The 17,811-nt window shown below is 44.0% G+C and overlaps 1 protein-coding gene across 2 annotated transcripts; it reads left to right on the forward strand.

Moving 5' to 3' along the window:
- Positions 1–40: 40 nt before the first annotated feature.
- Positions 41–14,991, forward strand: hemk2 (HemK methyltransferase 2, ETF1 glutamine and histone H4 lysine). Of its 2 annotated transcripts, XM_078232831.1 has the most exons (7): positions 87–171; positions 3,190–3,321; positions 7,578–7,664; positions 8,307–8,397; positions 9,867–9,950; positions 11,469–11,610; positions 14,477–14,991. In XM_078232831.1, the coding sequence occupies exons 2-7, from the start codon at positions 3,194–3,196 to the stop codon at positions 14,581–14,583; spliced, it is 639 nt and encodes a 212-aa protein (XP_078088957.1). In that variant the 5' UTR covers positions 87–171; positions 3,190–3,193; the 3' UTR covers positions 14,584–14,991. The 2 variants fall into 2 exon arrangements, with proteins under 2 accessions (XP_078088958.1, XP_078088957.1); XM_078232832.1 differs by lacking the exon at positions 7,578–7,664 and having other exon boundaries at positions 41–171.
- Positions 14,992–17,811: the final 2,820 nt, after the last annotated feature.

Raw genomic sequence — 17,811 nt, forward strand, 5'->3', positions numbered from 1 at the left:
CGCATGGCAAAGCTGTCGACCGAAGTGTCCGTCCCCGTGTACAGTCCGGGTGAGGAACAGGTTCCCCCTGTGTGTGGTTCCTGCCGGAGGCTGAAGCAGACGGACAGACTGGGCCCCACCGTGAGGAGGTTGTGGTCCCGGGTTGGAGATCACGACAGCGGGATCGCTGAGGTATCAGAGTCCCCTTGGCAGTTGCGGTGTATGTTTGAAGTGGATTTATTGGTGTCACAAGTAGGCTTAAATTTACAGCAATGAAGTTACTGTGGAGATCCCCTGGTAGCCACACTCCGGCGCCTGTTCGGGTACACTGAGGGAGAATTTAGCATGGCCAATGCACCCAAACCAGCGCGTCTTTCGGACTGTGGGAGGAAACTGGAGCACCCGGAGGAAACCCACACAGACACGGGGAGAACATGCAGACGCCGCACAGACAGTGACCCAAGTGCGGAATCGAACCCGGGTCCCTGGTGTTCTGAGGCAGCGGTGCTAACCATTGTGCCGCCTACTTGTCTACGGTTGGTGCCAATCGGACAGCACAGCAGCTGGGTCTGACTCAGGAAGCCTCCTGCCATTGATGGCTCAGGCCTGGCTGGGGAGGAAGCAATTCCCTCCCTCCCTCCCTGTCACAGACAGCACAAGCTGCTCAACCCTGCATTCATTGCACAAAATGGTTTTATTACTGTGAAGGTATAAGTCATGTGCTACCAGCAAAACAAAAATACTCATTTGAAACCCAGTGATTAAAGCTCAACAACACTGCAAAAAATCTATTTATCTTTGCTGATTTGATCTATTATTGTCACGTGTATTGGTATATGGTGAAAAGTATTATTTATTGTGTACTATGTGGACAAAGCATACCATTCATAGAGTACAAAAAGGAGAAGGAAGAGGATTGGGTGCAGAATGTAGTGTTGCAGTTACTGATAGGGTGTTGAAAAAGATCAACTTAATTTGATTTGACTTATTATTGTCACATGTCTTGGTATGCACGGAAAAGTATTGTTTCTTGCTCGCTATACAGAGAAAGCTTACTGTTCATAGAGTACATAGGGGAGAAGGAAAGGAGAGGGTTCAGAATATAGTGTTACAATCATAGCTAGGGCGTAGAGAAAGATTAACTTATAAGATAGGTCCATTCTAAAGTCTGATGGCAGCAGGGAAGAAGCTTTTCTTGAGTCGGTTAGTACGTGATCTCAGACTTCTGCGTCTTTTTCCAAACGGAAGAAGGTGGATGAGAGTATGTTCGGGTTGCATGGGGTCCTTGATTATGCTGGCTGCTTTTCTGAGGCAGCAGGAAGGGATCTCTCTGGCTCTTATTTGGCATTTCTGTGGCTCTCCAAGAAGTTATCAGCAGAGTCAGAGCAGCCTTCTGATGTGGCTGTGGCTGCCATGATATAAAACAATTGACAGTCTGAGTATTGGCCTGTTTTGATCCCCTCCCCACCTTGACAGGCACTTGTTTTTTACATATTGGATCATGGAATGTTCTGATTTGTGAAATTGGGTGTAAACCAACTCGCATTTATAAAAAGTCTTAAAGGAGAAAAATGTCTCTTCACAGATGTAATGAGAAAAATTGATACTGCTACAAAGAAGGGTGACAAAAAGCTTGGTCAAAGATGGGTTTGGGGGGGATCTCTTAAAAGAGGAAAGGAAGGTGGAAGGGTTTATGGAGCAAATTCCACTGTGCAGAAAGCGCAAGGGCCAAGAGTGGGATGAAGGAGTGGGTGCAGAGAGAATCAGAACCAGGGAATCTTGGGCAAGTTGTGACCTCTTGTTACTGCTCATGTTGACCACCCCCAGTAACTCTACTCTAGTTGTTAGCTTTGACAAATTAGTGATACTTTTTTCACAACAATAAGTTAGACATCAAAAGAGAAAATGCTGGACTGTCTCAGCAGGTCTGGCAGCATCTGTGAGGAAAGAAAAGAGCTGATTCCTTAAATGCATATATGACCTGTCAAAGCTTTGTCAGCTTTGACAAAGGGTCATCTGGACTCGAAATGCCAGCTCTTTTCTCTCCTTACAGATGCTGCCACTCCTACTGAGATTTTCCAGCATTTTCTCTTTTGGTTTCATATTCCAGCACCTGCAGTAATTTGCTTTTATTTAAAAAGTTAGAGATGCTGATTATTAGGATTTGTATTGCTGGTGCTTGTAAGACGTGTTTAGAAATCTGAAGCTTTGAAATTATGCGGTGAAATACCAGCATTCAACTACTGCAATGATTAAAATGAAATTCTTTCCTTTGCTATTTTAACAGAAAGGGTTCATCAGCCAAAATTGAGATTTCAAATTTGAAATCTATTTTAAAATGAGTCTAGGGCCCAGAGTGTGTATTTCCTGCAGCGATCGGTTATTCATCCAGGACTTTTACTGTCATCAAGTGATGTTGACAATTCTTCAGCAGTGATGCAGACTGGAGCTCTCTCGTGGCAAATCTCCAGTAGAGGGAAATAATTCATAATTTTTTGTTTGGTTGAGATTGGGGATGCAATCAAATCAGGAATCAAATGATCGGAAAACTAATTGGATCTCCAGAATGGCTTTTGTTACATTACACTGGCACAGTGGCACAGTAGTTAGCACTGCTGCCCCACAGCGCCGAGGACCCGGGTTCGATTCCCGGCTTGGGTCACTGTAAGTGTGGAGTCTGAACGTTCTCCCCATGTCTGCGTGGGTTTGCTCCGGGTGCTCCTGTTTCCTCCCACAGGCCAAAGATGTGCTGGTTAGGTGCATTGGCCGTGCTAAATTCTCCCTCAGTGTACCCAAACAGACACCTTAGTGAGGCGACTAGGGGATTTTCATGGTAGTTTCATTGTAGTGTTAATGTAAGCCTACTTGTGACAAATAAACTAAAGCATAACTGTTATATTAATATATGGCAAAAGTTTGATTTTCTAACATGTTTGTGCTCTATCAGTACATTCTAGTGCATATACTTTGAAAAATGGGAACCCTGATACTTTGCCTGCTTGTACAGTACAGAACGTACCTTTAAAGAAAGCATGGATTCAGTATATTACTTGGTGTTGCTTGTTTTCCAAATTTCCACCAGATATATATGTCCTGAATCCAATACTACGCTCAACAGTGTAGACGTTAATTTCAAAATTAAATAACTGATTGTGTCATGAACAAGTATCAAGGCAGAAGAGAATAATTTGTTCCTTTTCTTTTAAATAGAAGGATGTTTTCGACACCTATCAGTTCCCACGTTGGCCGTGGAGAATTCACTGATGTGTACGATCCAGCAGAGGACACCTTCCTATTAATGGATGCCTTAGAAAGGGATGTGAATGAGATAAAGAAACTCTGGTACGTCATTAGCCGAAGGATAATGAAATATGCAAGAACATTATATTTTCTGCCTATTTTTCAAGTATAGTATTGTGTTTTGTCTTGATACATCAATTATTTACAACTTTTTTCTCATGGTAAATCAGCTATGTCTTTTCCGAAGCACAATGACAGCTTTGTATTGTATAGCCCACTTAACACAGGCACAATTAACAGCTTGATCAGAAAGTTTAACGAAGGCCTTACCATACTCCTTATACACCTATGATTGTGTGGCCAAATTCCCCTCCAACTCAATTTTCAAGTTTGCTGGTGACACCACCCCAGTCGGTCGGATCTCGAACAATGATGAGACAGAGTACAGGAAAGAGATGGAGAATCTGGTGAACTGGTGCAATAACAACAAACTCTCCCTCAATGTTAACAAAACAAAGATAATCATCGACTTCAGGAAGCGTAGTGAAGGACATGCCCCTGTCTACATCAATGGGGATGAAGTAGAAATGGTCGAAAGCTTCAAGGGTTTTAGGTGTCCAGATCACCAACAATCTGTCCTGGTCCCTCCATTCCGACCTATTGTTGAGAAAGCCCACCATCGCATCTACTTTCTCAGAAGACTAAGGAAATTTGGCATGTCCGCTACGACTCTCAGCAACTTCTACAGATGCACCATATAAAGCATTATTTCTGGTTGTATCACAGCTTGGTATGGCTCCTCAGCTGTCTAAGACTGCACGAAACTACAAAGGGTCATGAACAAAGCCCAGTTCATCACTCAAACCAGCTTGCTACCCATTGACTCTGTCTACATTTGCCGCTGCTTCGGAAAAGCAGCCAGCATAATTAAGGACGCCACGCACCCTAGACATTCCCTCTTCCACCTTCTTCCATCTGGAAAAAGATACAAAAGTCTGAGGACATGCACCAACTGACTCAAGAACAGCTTCTTCCCTGCTGCCATCAGATTTTGAATGGACCTATTTCACATTAAGTTGATCTTTCTCTACTAGCTATGACTGTAACACTACATTCTGCACTCTCTCTTTTCCTTCTCTATGAACGGTATGCTTTGTCTGTATAGCGCGCAAGAAACATGTATACTAATACATCTGACAATAATAAATCAAATCAAATACATTAACACTGCAATGAAATTTCTGTGAAAATCCCCGAGTCGCCACACTCCGGTGCCTGTTCGGGTACACTGAGGGAGAATTTACATGGCCGATGCACCTAACCAGCACGTCTTTCGGACTTTGGGAGGAAACCGGAGCACCCGGAGGGAACCCACGCAGACACGCGGCGAACGTGCGGACTCCACAAAGACTGTGACCCAAGTGAGGAATTGAACCCCTGGGTCCCTGGCGCTGTGAGGCAGCAATGCTAAGCACTGTGGGGACAATATCTAAGGAGGGGGAATCTTTTACAATGTCAACCAGCGGGGCATGGGGGTCAAGAGAGCAGGGGTGAGCTTCATGGACAATATGTGCTCTGAAGGCATGGTGGAGATGGAAGAGAGATTAGAAATATATGGGGGATTCAAGGCTAAGCAGGTGGGGAGGGGAGTCTATTGAAAAGTTTAACTTTACAGAAAAGTGGGGGAGCAGAGGAATTTTATATTGGGTAATTCTTCTTGTATTGCGATAAGCTTGGCATGTGTCCCTTTAGTGTAATGTTTTAACTGGGGCTAAGATAGGAGTTTAATCTATTTGAATATAAAGCAATATATTTTCATCTGAACAGATCCATATATACATTTTAAAATTGTGTTCTTTTCAGCTGCCCAAGTAATTGATCTTGATGGACCAGGTGCCTGGCTACATCTCCTCCATAATAGGCCAACTGTTTATATCCAAATTGTTAGGGGCCAATCGTATGTGATACATTGTACATCTTGCTGTGTGACATGAATTGAGCAGCTGAGAGACTGCTTCATTGGTCTGCCTTGTTGCTGTGTTCTGCTTTCATGGTATTTTATCCCCGCTGTTCACCCTTTTCTCCTGACCTCGCCTGGCCCCAGTCTCAGCACCAGACCTCCCCATTCCTGAGCCGAATGACAAGTCTTCCACTATCAGCTTCTTTCCATTAAGAGATTATTGTCACTAACAATCACAAAAAATGTTTTATTTTACCTTACCGATAGGGTGTCAAATCCAGATGAACACACAATGGAAGCACCATGGTTAGCACTGCTGCCTCAGAGCACCCGGGACCGGTCACTGTCTATGCCGAGTCTGCGAGTTCTCCCCGTGCCTGCATGGGTTTCCTCCCACAGTCTGAAAGATGTGCTGGTTAGGTGCATTGGCCATGCTAAATTCTCCCTCAGTGTACCCAAACAGGTGCCGGAGTGTGGTGACTAGGGGATTTTCACAGTAACTTTATTGCAGTGTGAACGCAAGCCTACTTGTGACGCTCATAAATAAACTACCCTAAATTATGAAGCAAAACCAATTGCAGTACTGTGAGGAAATTCTGTTGATCACAGGGCAGCTCTTTTCTCTTTACCCTTACCCTTCCATTTTCTTATGAAGATGCGGGAGGGTGGCACAGTAGCACAGTGATTAGCACTGCTGCTTCACAGTGCCAGGGACCCGGGTTCGATTCCCGGCTTGGGTCTCTGTCTGTGCAGAGTTTGCATGTTCTCCTTGTGTCTGTGTGGGTTTCCTCCGGGTGCTCCGGTTTCCTCCCATAGTCTGAAAGATATGCTGGTTAGGTGCATTGACCCCAACAGGCGCTGGACTGTGGCGACTAGGGGAATTTCACAGAAACTTCATTGCAGTGTTAATGTAATCCTTACTTGTGACAAATAAATAAACTCTTTATGCTGCCTTTTCCCTCAGTAAGCCTTCATGGTAGAGGGGCAGCCAGATTCCTCGTGCAAGCAATCACTTTCATGTCCGAATTAAAATAGGGAGTTGGTCGCCTTAGTAACAAGAAGAACCATTTTTAAATTTAGTCAAAAATGCAGAGAGCTGTTACTCAAATTCCAATAACGTTAAAACAAAAACAGGACAGACACATTTTAACAACATTTTAAAGGTTATTACAAAAGAGTTGTTAATTTAATGATACTTTCTCACAGAATTTTAATGAATTTAATTTAATTGTGATCGGAATGGATTTGATTGATCAAGGCTGAGAACCCTTCTCCAGCCATATGCAGGTCCAGACCCACAAATTGTAGAACTCCCCGACTAAACTGTATATCAGGGATGACTTTCTGGTTGTACCACAACTTGCTTTGGCTCCTGCTCTGTTCAAGACCGCAAGAAACTACAAAAGATCATGAATGTAGCCCAATCCATCACGCAAACCAGCCTCCCATCCATTGACTCTGTCTACACTTCTCGCTGCCTCGGAAAAGCAGCCAGCATAATTAAGGACCCCATCACCTTGGACATTCTCTCTTCTGCCGTCTTCCATTGGGAAAAAGATACAAAAGTCTGGAGACATGTACCAACTGACTCAAGAACAGCTTCTTTCCTGCTGCCGTCAGACTTTTGAATGGACCTACCTCGCACTAAGTTGATCTTTCTCTGCACCTTAGCTATAACTGTAACGTTACGTTCTGCACTATTTTGTTTCCTTCTCTATAAACAGTATGTTTTGTCTGTATAACGTACAAGAAACAATACTTTTCACTGTATGCTAATACATGTGACAATAAATCAAAAGAGATGCACGATATTATTTTGTCAGTGAATAACTGACAAATCATGCTGTAAAGTTTTAGCATTTTGAGGATTCTGTGACAATTGGATATGTAATTTTGACAAATACCCAGTTCTGCATTTTTACCAGTAAACTATTTACTAACCAGTTGAAATATTTTTTAGTATCGGGGCAGTTATATATAATTTAATCTAATTTTGTAAACAAGCCATGCCATTTGAGGCAGCACGGTGGCACAGTGGTTAGCACTGCTGCCTCACAGCGCCAGGGACCCAGGTTAAATTCCAGCCTGGGGTGACTGTCTGTGTGGAGTTTGCACTTTCTCCCTGTGTCTGAGTAGGTTTCCTCCGGGTGCTCTGGTTTCCTCCCACAGTCCAAAGATGTGCGGGTTAGGTTGATTGGCTATGCTAAATTGACCTTAGTGTCGGGGGATTAGCAGGGTAAATAATTGGGGATAGGGCCTGGATGGGATTGTGGTCAGTGCAGACTCGATGGGGCGAATGGCCTCCTTCAACACTGTAGGGATTCAATGATTCTATATATGAAGAATGCAAATACTGCTAATTCCTGTAGAAGAATGTAAAATCGTGTTATTTTTCCAGTCCCAGGATCTGCCTTGAGGTTGGAGCAGGATCTGGCGTTGTTTCTGTTTTCCTAGCTTCTATTGTTGGGCCCGGATCATTTTATCTGTAAGTAGGTAATCTGGCAGATTATTATTTGTTGTGGAATGATAAATAGGTCAATGTCAAAAAAAGAAAATCTGTGGCTACCATTAAAACAAACTCAGAAAGGCTGTTGTGAAGGTGAATTGTTGAATGGAGAATTGGGGTTTGGACGTTTGTCCTTCCACAAAACATAGAGAGTGTTGGCTGATTATTGAGGGGCATTATCATTCAGTTTGGTATCCTGTTCAACAGCTTCTTATAGATTTTAATCGGGTTTGTGAAGAGACAAAAATCTGCTACTCAAAGTCTTAGCCGCTAAGACATTTGGCAGCAGAAACGATGGAAAATGGTGAGATTTGAACTGTTGGCACAGTAGTTAGCACCGCTGCCTCAGAGCGCCAGGGACTAGGGTTCGATTCCCGGCTTGGGTCACTGTCTGTGTGGAGTCTGCACGTTCTCCTCATGTCTGCGTGGATTTCCTCCCACAGTCCAAAAGATGTGCCGGTTAGGTACATTGGCCATGCTAAATTCTCCCGCGGTGTACCCAAACAGATGCCGGAGTGTGGCAACTAGAGAATTTTCACAGTAACTTCAGCGTTAATGTAAGCCCACTTGTGACACTAATAAATGACATGCGTCTTCTTATTCTGTGTTGTTCATTTATAGCTGTACAGATATTAATCCTTTGGCTGCTGCTTGCTCAGTGGAAAGTGCAAGATCTAATGGAGTGAACCTCCAGCCAATCATTACTGACCTGGTGAGTCATGAGTTCCAGATAACCTAAAAATATCCTTCTCAAACATTGTAATTCTGTGACTATTCAGTGCTGTTCATCAGTAACATTTTTTTGTAGTACCGTTTGCTTGTCATTACCCCCGTCCTATAGAGATATCAATGGCAACATTGCTGATGCAATTACCTACTAAGCAGTTGCTGCGCTCAGAGAAATTCACCAAATGTTGAGATATGTGAGAAATTATAACGTGCTTTAAATATAAGGTTTTATTTTCTCCCTCTCTTTTCCAACTCCTCTTTCTTGTTTGATGACGTAATTGACATTAACAAGATAAAATACATATGGAATAAATCTTTCTGATACTTTTTGTGGTTCGGTGCATTGGCCTCATTAGTTTGTGCACACTCATTGTTAACTTCCTGACTTTGGCTACAGGTTAATGGAGGGTTGCGTAGAAGGCCAACTGCTTTCATGCAGCGGTGGAGAGAAGGTGTGAGGGAGAATTATGCTGATGCTAGGGCAAAGGGTACTGTTGGCCTCTTCAAAGAATAAGGGTAGGTTTCCCATGTTCTGAGGAGACCTTGAAGAGGTAATGGCCTGCAGTTTGATCTTTTCATCTCTTTCTCCAAACCAAACCACCCTAAGCTACAAAATCACCATAACCAGTGATCAGTGGAGGGAAATTGTCCGTTTCCCGTTGGTGGGTAGGCATTAATGGTAGCACTATTAAAATGAATGGAACGTGCTATGTTCCCCCATATTGTACCTTTGCTTTTTGAACATAATTAAAGTTTATTTATTAGTCACAAGTGAAGCTTACATTAACGCTGCAATGAAGCAACTGTGAAATTCTTCTCGTCACCACACTCCGGTGCCTGTTCGGGTCAATGCACCTAACCAGCACGAGTTTCAGACTGTGGGAGGAAACCAGAGCACCCGGAGTAAATCCACGCAGACACGGGGAGAACGTGCAAACTCCACACAAACAGTGACCCAAGTTGGGAATCGAACCCGGATCCCTGGCGCTGTGAGGCAGCAGTGTTAACCACTGTGCCACCGTCCATTGAGTAGTTGATAGAGGGGGGGAGCTATGTTAGCATTTTCAGTCGAAGCTTTGCATAGGGCTCCATCAGGGAAATAAACAACTCCCTCAATACTTTTTTGACATGCTGCTTGCCGCCACCTTCTGCTTCTGCTGGAGTGAGTCCTGATGCTTCAAGGCCTGGCGTGAGTATGGGAAGTCTATCTTTTGCATGTAAGTGACCTTGAGAGCCAAATTATATTTGGGAACAGGGAGCATCTCTGGATTGAGTAAAAGTTCCGTCCTGATCAGGGATGCATTCCAACCGAGACTGGATTGAAAACCCATGGCAATGACTTTAATCAAGGAACAAATTGAAAAGGTGTCCCAGTGATTTGTTTATGTTCCTTGTACAAACTTTTCCTGAAATTAACTGAATTCCTTTTACTTTTTATTTTCTTATAAACAGGTCACAGGATTATTGCCACGATTACAAAACCAAGTTGATGTGTTAATATTTAACCCACCCTATGTGGTGACTCCCTCAGAAGAAGTAAGTATATGTTTGTGAATATAAGTTTAACAATTTAGCTTTCTAAACGCAGACTGGCTTTTTTGTGTATGGTTGTCCCAGCGCCCAAGCTATGCTGCTGTTAGCGTACTGTTACTGTAATCAGTTGCTCAAAAGATTTGAAGTACTCAATTTCCAGAAATATTCAGAAACAAACCCTAATCTAAGAAAAATTCTCAGTTACGCGGGTGTCCACCGGGTGCTCTGGTTTCCTCCCACAGTCCAAATAGGTGTAAGGTTAGGTGGATTGGCCACGCTAAATTGGCCCTCAGTGTCTCAAGATGTGTAGGCTAGGGAGATTAGCAGGATAAATGTGTGGGGTTATGGGGATAGGGCATGGGGTTGGGCCTGGGTGGGGTGCTCAGTCAGAGAGCCGGTGCAGACTCAATGGGACGAAAGGCCTTCTACACTGGAGGGATTCTATGATAGTGCAAATTAAATTATGTTTGATCTACCAGTATTACTTGAACAATGTGTCTGTCTCTGTCTAGCCGCCCCCCCCCACATTCCCTCACTCCATCTCTCCACCACCACCATGAAAATGGGTCCCTGCACCGCACCCCGCACCCCCCTCCCCGGCCCCTTCAAGGCCGATGATTACATTAAAAAAAGAGGGCTTTGCATAATTATCGGGGGCGGGAACCTGATTGGGGCCGGCGGTCCGGGTGAATTGTGACGGGTGTGCTGCCTAGCAGAAATCCTGATTTAGCCCCAATGCCCGATTCAGTGGGCCGTCAGGATTCCCGCCAGCGGTGAATCCTAGCCAGTATCTTTACTGCTCCTGAATGTTGATCTTGATGCAACAATGGCATAAGGGAATATTATTCACAGGAGGCCGTGAGAAAGGACTTGCATCCTCCAACCATGCTCCCATTGGTGCAGGCACAGTAGAATTGAAAATATCTGCAACAATCTAAGAGCAGATACTGGCATTTGAGGCCAGTATCAAAATGTCTTTTGGGGATTTATCATGTAATGCTGGTGGTTTTAAAAGATTGGGATGCACTTGGTCCTCTATCTGGCTTGAATGTTTTTTGTTATAAGCATTCCCTTTTGGTATCTGTACCCTTCCTTGATAACTATCTGGGGTCACCAAAGCCATGATAAATTTCATGCTTCCACTATCCAGCATAGATACGAGAGCAGTTAATATGTTTCAGGTCAGTTGGAGAAGTATGTATTAGTGTCACAAGTAGGCTGACATTAAGACCGCAATGAAGACACTGTGAAAATCCCCTAGTCGCCACACCCCGGCACCTGTTCGGGTACACTGAGTGAGAATTTAGCATGGCCAAGCACGTCTTTCAGATTGTGGGAGGAAACTGGAGCACCCGGAGGAAACCCACGCAGACATGGGGAGAATGTGCAGACTCCGCACAGAGTGACCTAAGCTGGGAATCGAACCCAGGTCCCTGGCGCTGTGAGGCAGCGGTGCTAACCACTGTGCCACCATGCCACTCCTAACACTCTATGCTGAATTGTGTTACTTTTATCTCTCAGGTAGGCAGCCATGGCATAGAGGCATCTTGGGCTGGTGGTGAAAGAGGTCGGGAAGTCATGGATCGGCTATTTCCTCAGATCTCAGCCCTCTTGTCCAGTCAGGGATTATTTTATCTGGTTGCAGTTCAAGACAATAACCCAGGTGAGACAATATGATTCCGAGTTGGTGATAGCCAGGTAATTGTGGAAAGCAAAAGTGAGGAAAGGTTCCCAGCACATTAAATCTATTGATTGTGTCATCTTCCCCGTTCTGTCTTCAACAGAATGGAGTGTGGATATATGTTTTTTTTTTAATTCTTGAACAGTAGTTTTCAAACGTTAGTGAATGGAAAGCAGGTAGATGCCATGGGCTGTGATGGGGGAAATCTCGTGGAGAGAAAGAAAACAAAAAATAATTTCTCTAGATAATTCTCAGCCAAGTTACTAGTGATCAGATGAAGATTAATGATCTGCCTGCCACCTTGAATCGAAAATTATGTTTGCTGCAAAGTGAGGTTCTAAAGAAGGGGATGGAAAAGATTCATATTTATTGTGGTTTGTGGTGTATTCTTTTTTGTTTGCTTGTGTTTATGATGGTGTATACTGAAACCACAACAGGGAGTTGGCCAGGAGGAGTCGCAGATTGAGCTAGCTAAATCAGTTAAGATATTATCAGTGGGTTTAGCTTCCTCTCATTGGGTCCAATATTTTTTTTTAATGTATTCATAGGATGTGGCTGGCTGGGTCAGCATTTATTGCCTTTGAACTGAGTAGCTCGCGAGGCCATTTCAGAGGGTATTTCTTTTTAAGAATCAACCACATCTCCAAGCCAGTTATTCAAAATGTAGCACTAACACTCCCCTGAAACAAAATACTTTCATGTAATCGATAGAATGAGTGTTGAAACTATAGGATTCTTAAGTTTATATGGAGCGTTCGAGTACCTATTCTGGTCTGGTCATATGCTCCCTGTTTTTTGAGAGAACTTCTGAGCTGACAACACCCATGTTTCTGCTTTAGCTAATCAAGATTTAACAATCAGGAGATATGCATTAGGTGCCTCTCAGTTATTCTTCTCTTTCCTCTGTGGAAGCTTTCTTCGAGCACTGCAGCTGAAAACAGAACTGGTGGGTCAGTCTTGGGGATAGTGTAAGTGGAGGATATACAATAATATCATGCTTCCATCATGCTGCAGTATTTCACTAGCTGAGCTAGTGAGCCCAGATGTTTATTTTTCCTGTAAAACCTCCATTCCGTAAGTTTACTTTTTGAGTTTTTTGCTTTAATTATTTGTGGTTTGGGAAAGAAATCCCAAATCTGGCCTTACTCATTTCCTAATTTCATGGTAGCACAGTGGTTAGCACTGCTGCCTCACTGCGCCAGGGATTCTGGGGAAACTGAAGGGTCTGAAGGTGGATAAATCACCTGGACCGGATGGACTACACCCCAGGGTTCTAAAAGAGATAGCTGAAGAAATTGTGGAGGCATTAATGGTGATCTTTCAGGAATCACTGGAGGCAGGGAGGGTCCCAGAGAACTGGAAAGTATCTAATGTAACGCCGCTGTTTTAAGAATGGAGGGAGGCAGCAGACGGGAAGTTATAGGCTGGTTAGCCTGACTTCGGTCATTGGCAAGATTTTAGAGTCCATTATTAAAGATGAGTTCGCGGAGTACTTGGAAGTGCATGGTAAAATAGGACTGAGTCGGCATGGCTTTGTCAAGGGGAGATCATGTTTGACAAATCTGTTAGAGTTCTTTGAGGAGATAGCAAGGAAGTTAGGAGAACCAGTGACGTGATTTATTTAGATTTCCAAAAGGCCTTTGACAAGGTGCCGCATAGGAGACTGTTAAATAAGTTAAGAGCCCATGATGTTCAGGGTAAGATCCTGGCATGGACAGAGGATTGGCTGTCTGGCAGAAGGCAGAGAGTGGGGATAAAGCAGTCTTTTTCAGGATGGCAATAGTGACATGCTGTGCCTCAGGGGTCAGTGCTGGGACCACAACTTTCCACAATATACATTAACGATTTGAAAGAAGGAACTGAAGGCACTGTTGCTAAGTTTGGAGATGATACAAAGATATGTAGAGGGACAGGTAGTATTGAGGAAGCAGGGGGGCTGCAGAAGGACTTGGACAGGTTAAGAGAGTGGGCAAAGAAGTGGCAGATGGAATACAATGTGAAGAAGTGTGAGGTTATGCACTTTGGAAGGAGGAATGGAGGCATAGACTATTTTCTTAATGGGGAGATGCTTAAGAAATCAGAAGCACAAAGGAACTTGGGAGTCCTTGTTCAAGATTCTCTTAAGGTTGACGTGCAGGTTCAGTCGGCAGTTAGGAAGGCAAATGCAATGTTAGCATTCATGTCGAGAGGGCTAGAATACAAGAGCAGGGATGTACTTCTGAGGCTGTATAAGGCACTGGAGGGATTCTATGATTCTAAGAAATTTCTTTATTAGCTGGAATGAGGTTTGTGATAAAGATGGATGGTATTCTTGCTTCACTGCTGTTGTATTGATGGGAAGGAATTTTAAATATTAGTTTTCTGGCTCTACAGATCAGTTAACTCGGCACAAAACTAGGAAACATATTAACTTGTGTGGCTCAGTTAATCCTTTAATAGCTGAGGCATCCGGAATGCACATATTTGACACTTAAAATGAGTGCTGATAGTTATACTCAATAAGCTTCATAGCTGAATTTCTAAACTTAGTTTCAGCTTCAGCCCAGTTCATGGGAATTAATATGTACTGCGGAAAAATGTTGACATCATCTTTAACCAATCACAATATAAATGTCCATTTATCATTGTGGAAGAATTAAGTGATGGAAATAGTAAAGAAATTGAGTTTTTAATGGAAAGCTTTTTCCATTTGTTGTTACATCTGAATGCCTACATTTCTTCACGTGACATGTGAAAAAGGTTTCAGAAAAATGCACTTAAATGTTTCTCACTTTCGAATGCAAATTCCATAATTTATGCAGCAGAAATGCTTCTTTTTTTATACTAAAAACATTGTGTTCTATTACAGAGGAGATAATACAGTCACTGAAGAGCTCTAGTTTAAAAGGGACTGTGCTTATTTCGAGGCAAGCGGGGAGAGAACATCTTTCAGTGCTCAAGTTTTGGAAAGCGTGATTGTTGGGTTCCAGTTCCCTCCATGTTAAGCGGCACCTTTAAAAACTGCGATCCCAGAGAGGAGAAGCAGCCCTACCCGCTGCTTTCTTTATGACTGGAGAATTGAATTGGCAGTTTCGGATTGATGTAATCCACTTGAAAGTACCGTGGAAAGCCTGGAACATATTCTGCGGAAAACTGAGGAGATAGTTCTGCATTATAAATGGACACTGAAAGAGACTTGTCACGGAGAAGAATTTCTGACAGTTTTCGAAAGATGAAGAGTTAATTATTTTATGCTGAAGATTGCATAAGTCAAAGTAATATGTGAAATACTTTAAAACCACCCGAGCTCACCATTTTACAGGATACCATTCCATATGGTTCATGCTCAGAACAGTAAAGGAAAACAAAAAGATGCAACCAAACTATATGCTGAGGTTTAACATTGTAATGTTTGACGGACTATTTTGGAAAATCTGAGATCTGTTACAAAAACAAAACAAGCCGAACAGCTCGCCATCTCCATGGGCAAAATTTAACAAAATTGACACTTTGGGCAGAATTTCCCCATCCCACCCACCACGGGAATCATAGCAGGCTGGACAGGGACCATGCAAAGGTCCGTTAACCTAAGGTGGGATTTTCTGGTCTTGGGGCGCGCGTGACTGGACAATCCCACCCTTCGTCCCTCACCCTGTTCCTTGCCTTCCTTGGAAGCTATTATGTCATGTATTTTTTGGGCAGCAACTGGGAGGTTGCTTCCTTTGAAGTCAGCCCAGTGCCACAAAGAGGTCTGGAGCCACCGAGTCACTCAAACCTGTGCCCTGAAAGAAAGTTATGTTTACAAAGCCTGCTGTAGCTGTGGATTCTGCAGACTCGGGGAGGGGGACGAGTGGGAAGAGCAGTGAAGCAATGGAGTCCAAATCTCGAAAGATATGGGGGTGCCTGGCGCAGAGTGGGCAACAGTGTGGTGATTGGTGGCACAGTTGGAACCTAGCAGGGAAGAGGGTTGGTGGTGTCCTAGCCTAGCAGGCCCAGGGTGGCTATAGGGTCCTAGTGCAACCCATGATTCAGCAGGGATGTGTTTGGCAGGGCTGGGGAGGACGAGAGAGCAGCAGAGCCCAAGTTTCCACAGGGTTCAGAAGGCCCAGGTGAGCAATAGCGGGAAGGGGACGTGGAGTGGGGCTGTGAGGGTGGAAAGGAGTCAGCAGCATAGGCTATGGAGTGACTGTCAACAGGTCGGGTCCCTTGTCTGAGTGCCTTTGAATGTGTGCCTTCCCCTCTGACTCCACTGGACCCCCGCTCTAAGCTTCTTGCATGGCAACTCTCCCGCCCACTGCTCTGTGAATACCCGCAGCAGTTGGGTGAAACCCGTAAGTGGGCATTAATTAGTGGGCCACATTGATGCCAGAGTGGGAACGCTGTCCAGGAGCCTTTGTGCCACCAACTTAATTGGGGAGGAGTGGGAAGGCAGCCTGGTCCTCACGCCACCTTTCTGCCCGATGAAATGCTTTAAATCCCTTACATCAAACTTGTCATTGGGGAAGATAACTTCCACCTCATAATGTGATACACATGCATAATCCTAAAAAACGACACATCAGATTGTACATAAACATGAATTTCTATCAACATGATTAAGATTTTACAACAAACCTCTCGAATTAAATTCATCATTCAAATTGAATATATAATGTTCATCATGAAAATAATAAATTCATCACCTCCACCAACTCCCCATCCCACCACTATTGCCCCTTATAGCCCCCATGCCAACTCATATCAACCCATGACCCCTTATTGCCCTGCCCATGCCAACCCATCCACCACCCCTGGCTTTTCCACCCTTTGCCAGCTCTCTCCGTATGCATCATGAGCAGAACTTAGGAGCCACATTGGTACAACATATAATGGTAGATCACATTGCATTGCACTGGAGGGGGTGCAGAGGAGATTCATGAGGATGCTGCCTAGTATGGAACATTTAAAGTTGGATAGGCTTGGGTTGTTTTCGTTGGTGCAGAGAATTGATGAAATCGAATGATTGCATCTTGATCAAAGATATGTAGCCCAAAGGCACCACCTTGTTGATCCTTCAATGAAACAGCAGGTCTTGCAAATCTGATTTAGCTTCATCATCTTGAGTACATCTTGCCTACAGTGATGGAGAAGAACCTGCCAGCCAGTCACTAACACCTGAGACTCAATACCGATTACAGAGACTACTGAGGCACAAGAAATGTAGGTTCTTTTGAAATATCTTCGAAGAATATATATTAAAGTGTTATTGGTTTTATTTTCAGTACACCAGTAGAGGGGGCTAGTGTAGTTTCAGCTGCCTTTTTTGACAAGAGTAACTTCTCTGTAAAGTTTAGGTGGAAATGTGTGTCAAGTGGGTCAGAGTTCCTAACAGCTTAAAGTAGCTGCAGTGTGTGAGAATTTGTAATCGCTAACACAAAACAGATTGCACACGACTGCAAATAAGTACATTTTCTTTCTATGGAGTTGGTGAATCAGCTATTTGCAGCTCTGAGGGATCACACTGAGTTTTTCTTTACTCATTGCCTCTTCCTTGAGTAGAAATCAAATTGAATCCTAGAAAGAAAGAAGTGAATTTATATAGCGCCTTTCACAGCCTTGGGAGATTCCAAAGCCAGTGAAGTTCATTTGAAGTATAATTGCTATTGCCATGGCACAGACAGTTTTAAAGAACAGTACAGCACAGGAACAGGCCCTTCAGCCCACCAAGTCTGCGCCAATATGTGGTTTCTATCCCTCTGTTCGCCTCCCATTCACGTGTCTTATCAAGATATTCCTTGAACGTTGCTAACATGCCTCCTTCTACCAGCTCCAATGGCAGTGCATTCCAGGCACCCACTACCCTCTGTGATAAATTTACCCTGCACGCTCCCCTAAACCTACCACCTCTCACCTTAAACCTGTGCCCTGTTGTAGTCGATCTTGGGGAAAAAAAGCCTCTGACTATCCAGCCAGGGTGGCACGGTGGCACAGTGGTTAGTAATGCTGTTTCACAGTGCCAGGGACCCGGGTTCGATTCCCGGCTTGGGTCACTGTCTGTGTGGAGTCTGCACGTTCTCTCCCTGTCTGCATGGGTTTCCTCCGGGTGCTCCGGTTTCCTCCCACAGTCCAAAGGTGTGCGTGTTAGGTGGATTGGCCATCTAAATTGCCCCTTAATGTCAGTGGGACTAGCAGGGTAAATGCATGGGGTTATGGGGATACGGCCTG

Source organism: Mustelus asterias, chromosome 17, assembly GCF_964213995.1.
Source record: "Mustelus asterias chromosome 17, sMusAst1.hap1.1, whole genome shotgun sequence".
In the NCBI taxonomy this organism is placed as follows: domain Eukaryota; kingdom Metazoa; phylum Chordata; class Chondrichthyes; order Carcharhiniformes; family Triakidae; genus Mustelus; species Mustelus asterias.

Excerpts from the sequence above, each read along its gene's own strand:
- hemk2 (XM_078232831.1), top strand. The coding sequence starts at position 3,194 with ATGTTTTCGACACCTATCAGTTCCCACGTTGGCCGTGGAGAATTCACT. Across the intron at positions 3,322-7,577 it reads AATGAGATAAAGAAACTCTG|TCCCAGGATCTGCCTTGAGG; the intron begins GTACGTCATTAG and ends TTATTTTTCCAG. Across the intron at positions 7,665-8,306 it reads GGGCCCGGATCATTTTATCT|CTGTACAGATATTAATCCTT; the intron begins GTAAGTAGGTAA and ends GTTCATTTATAG.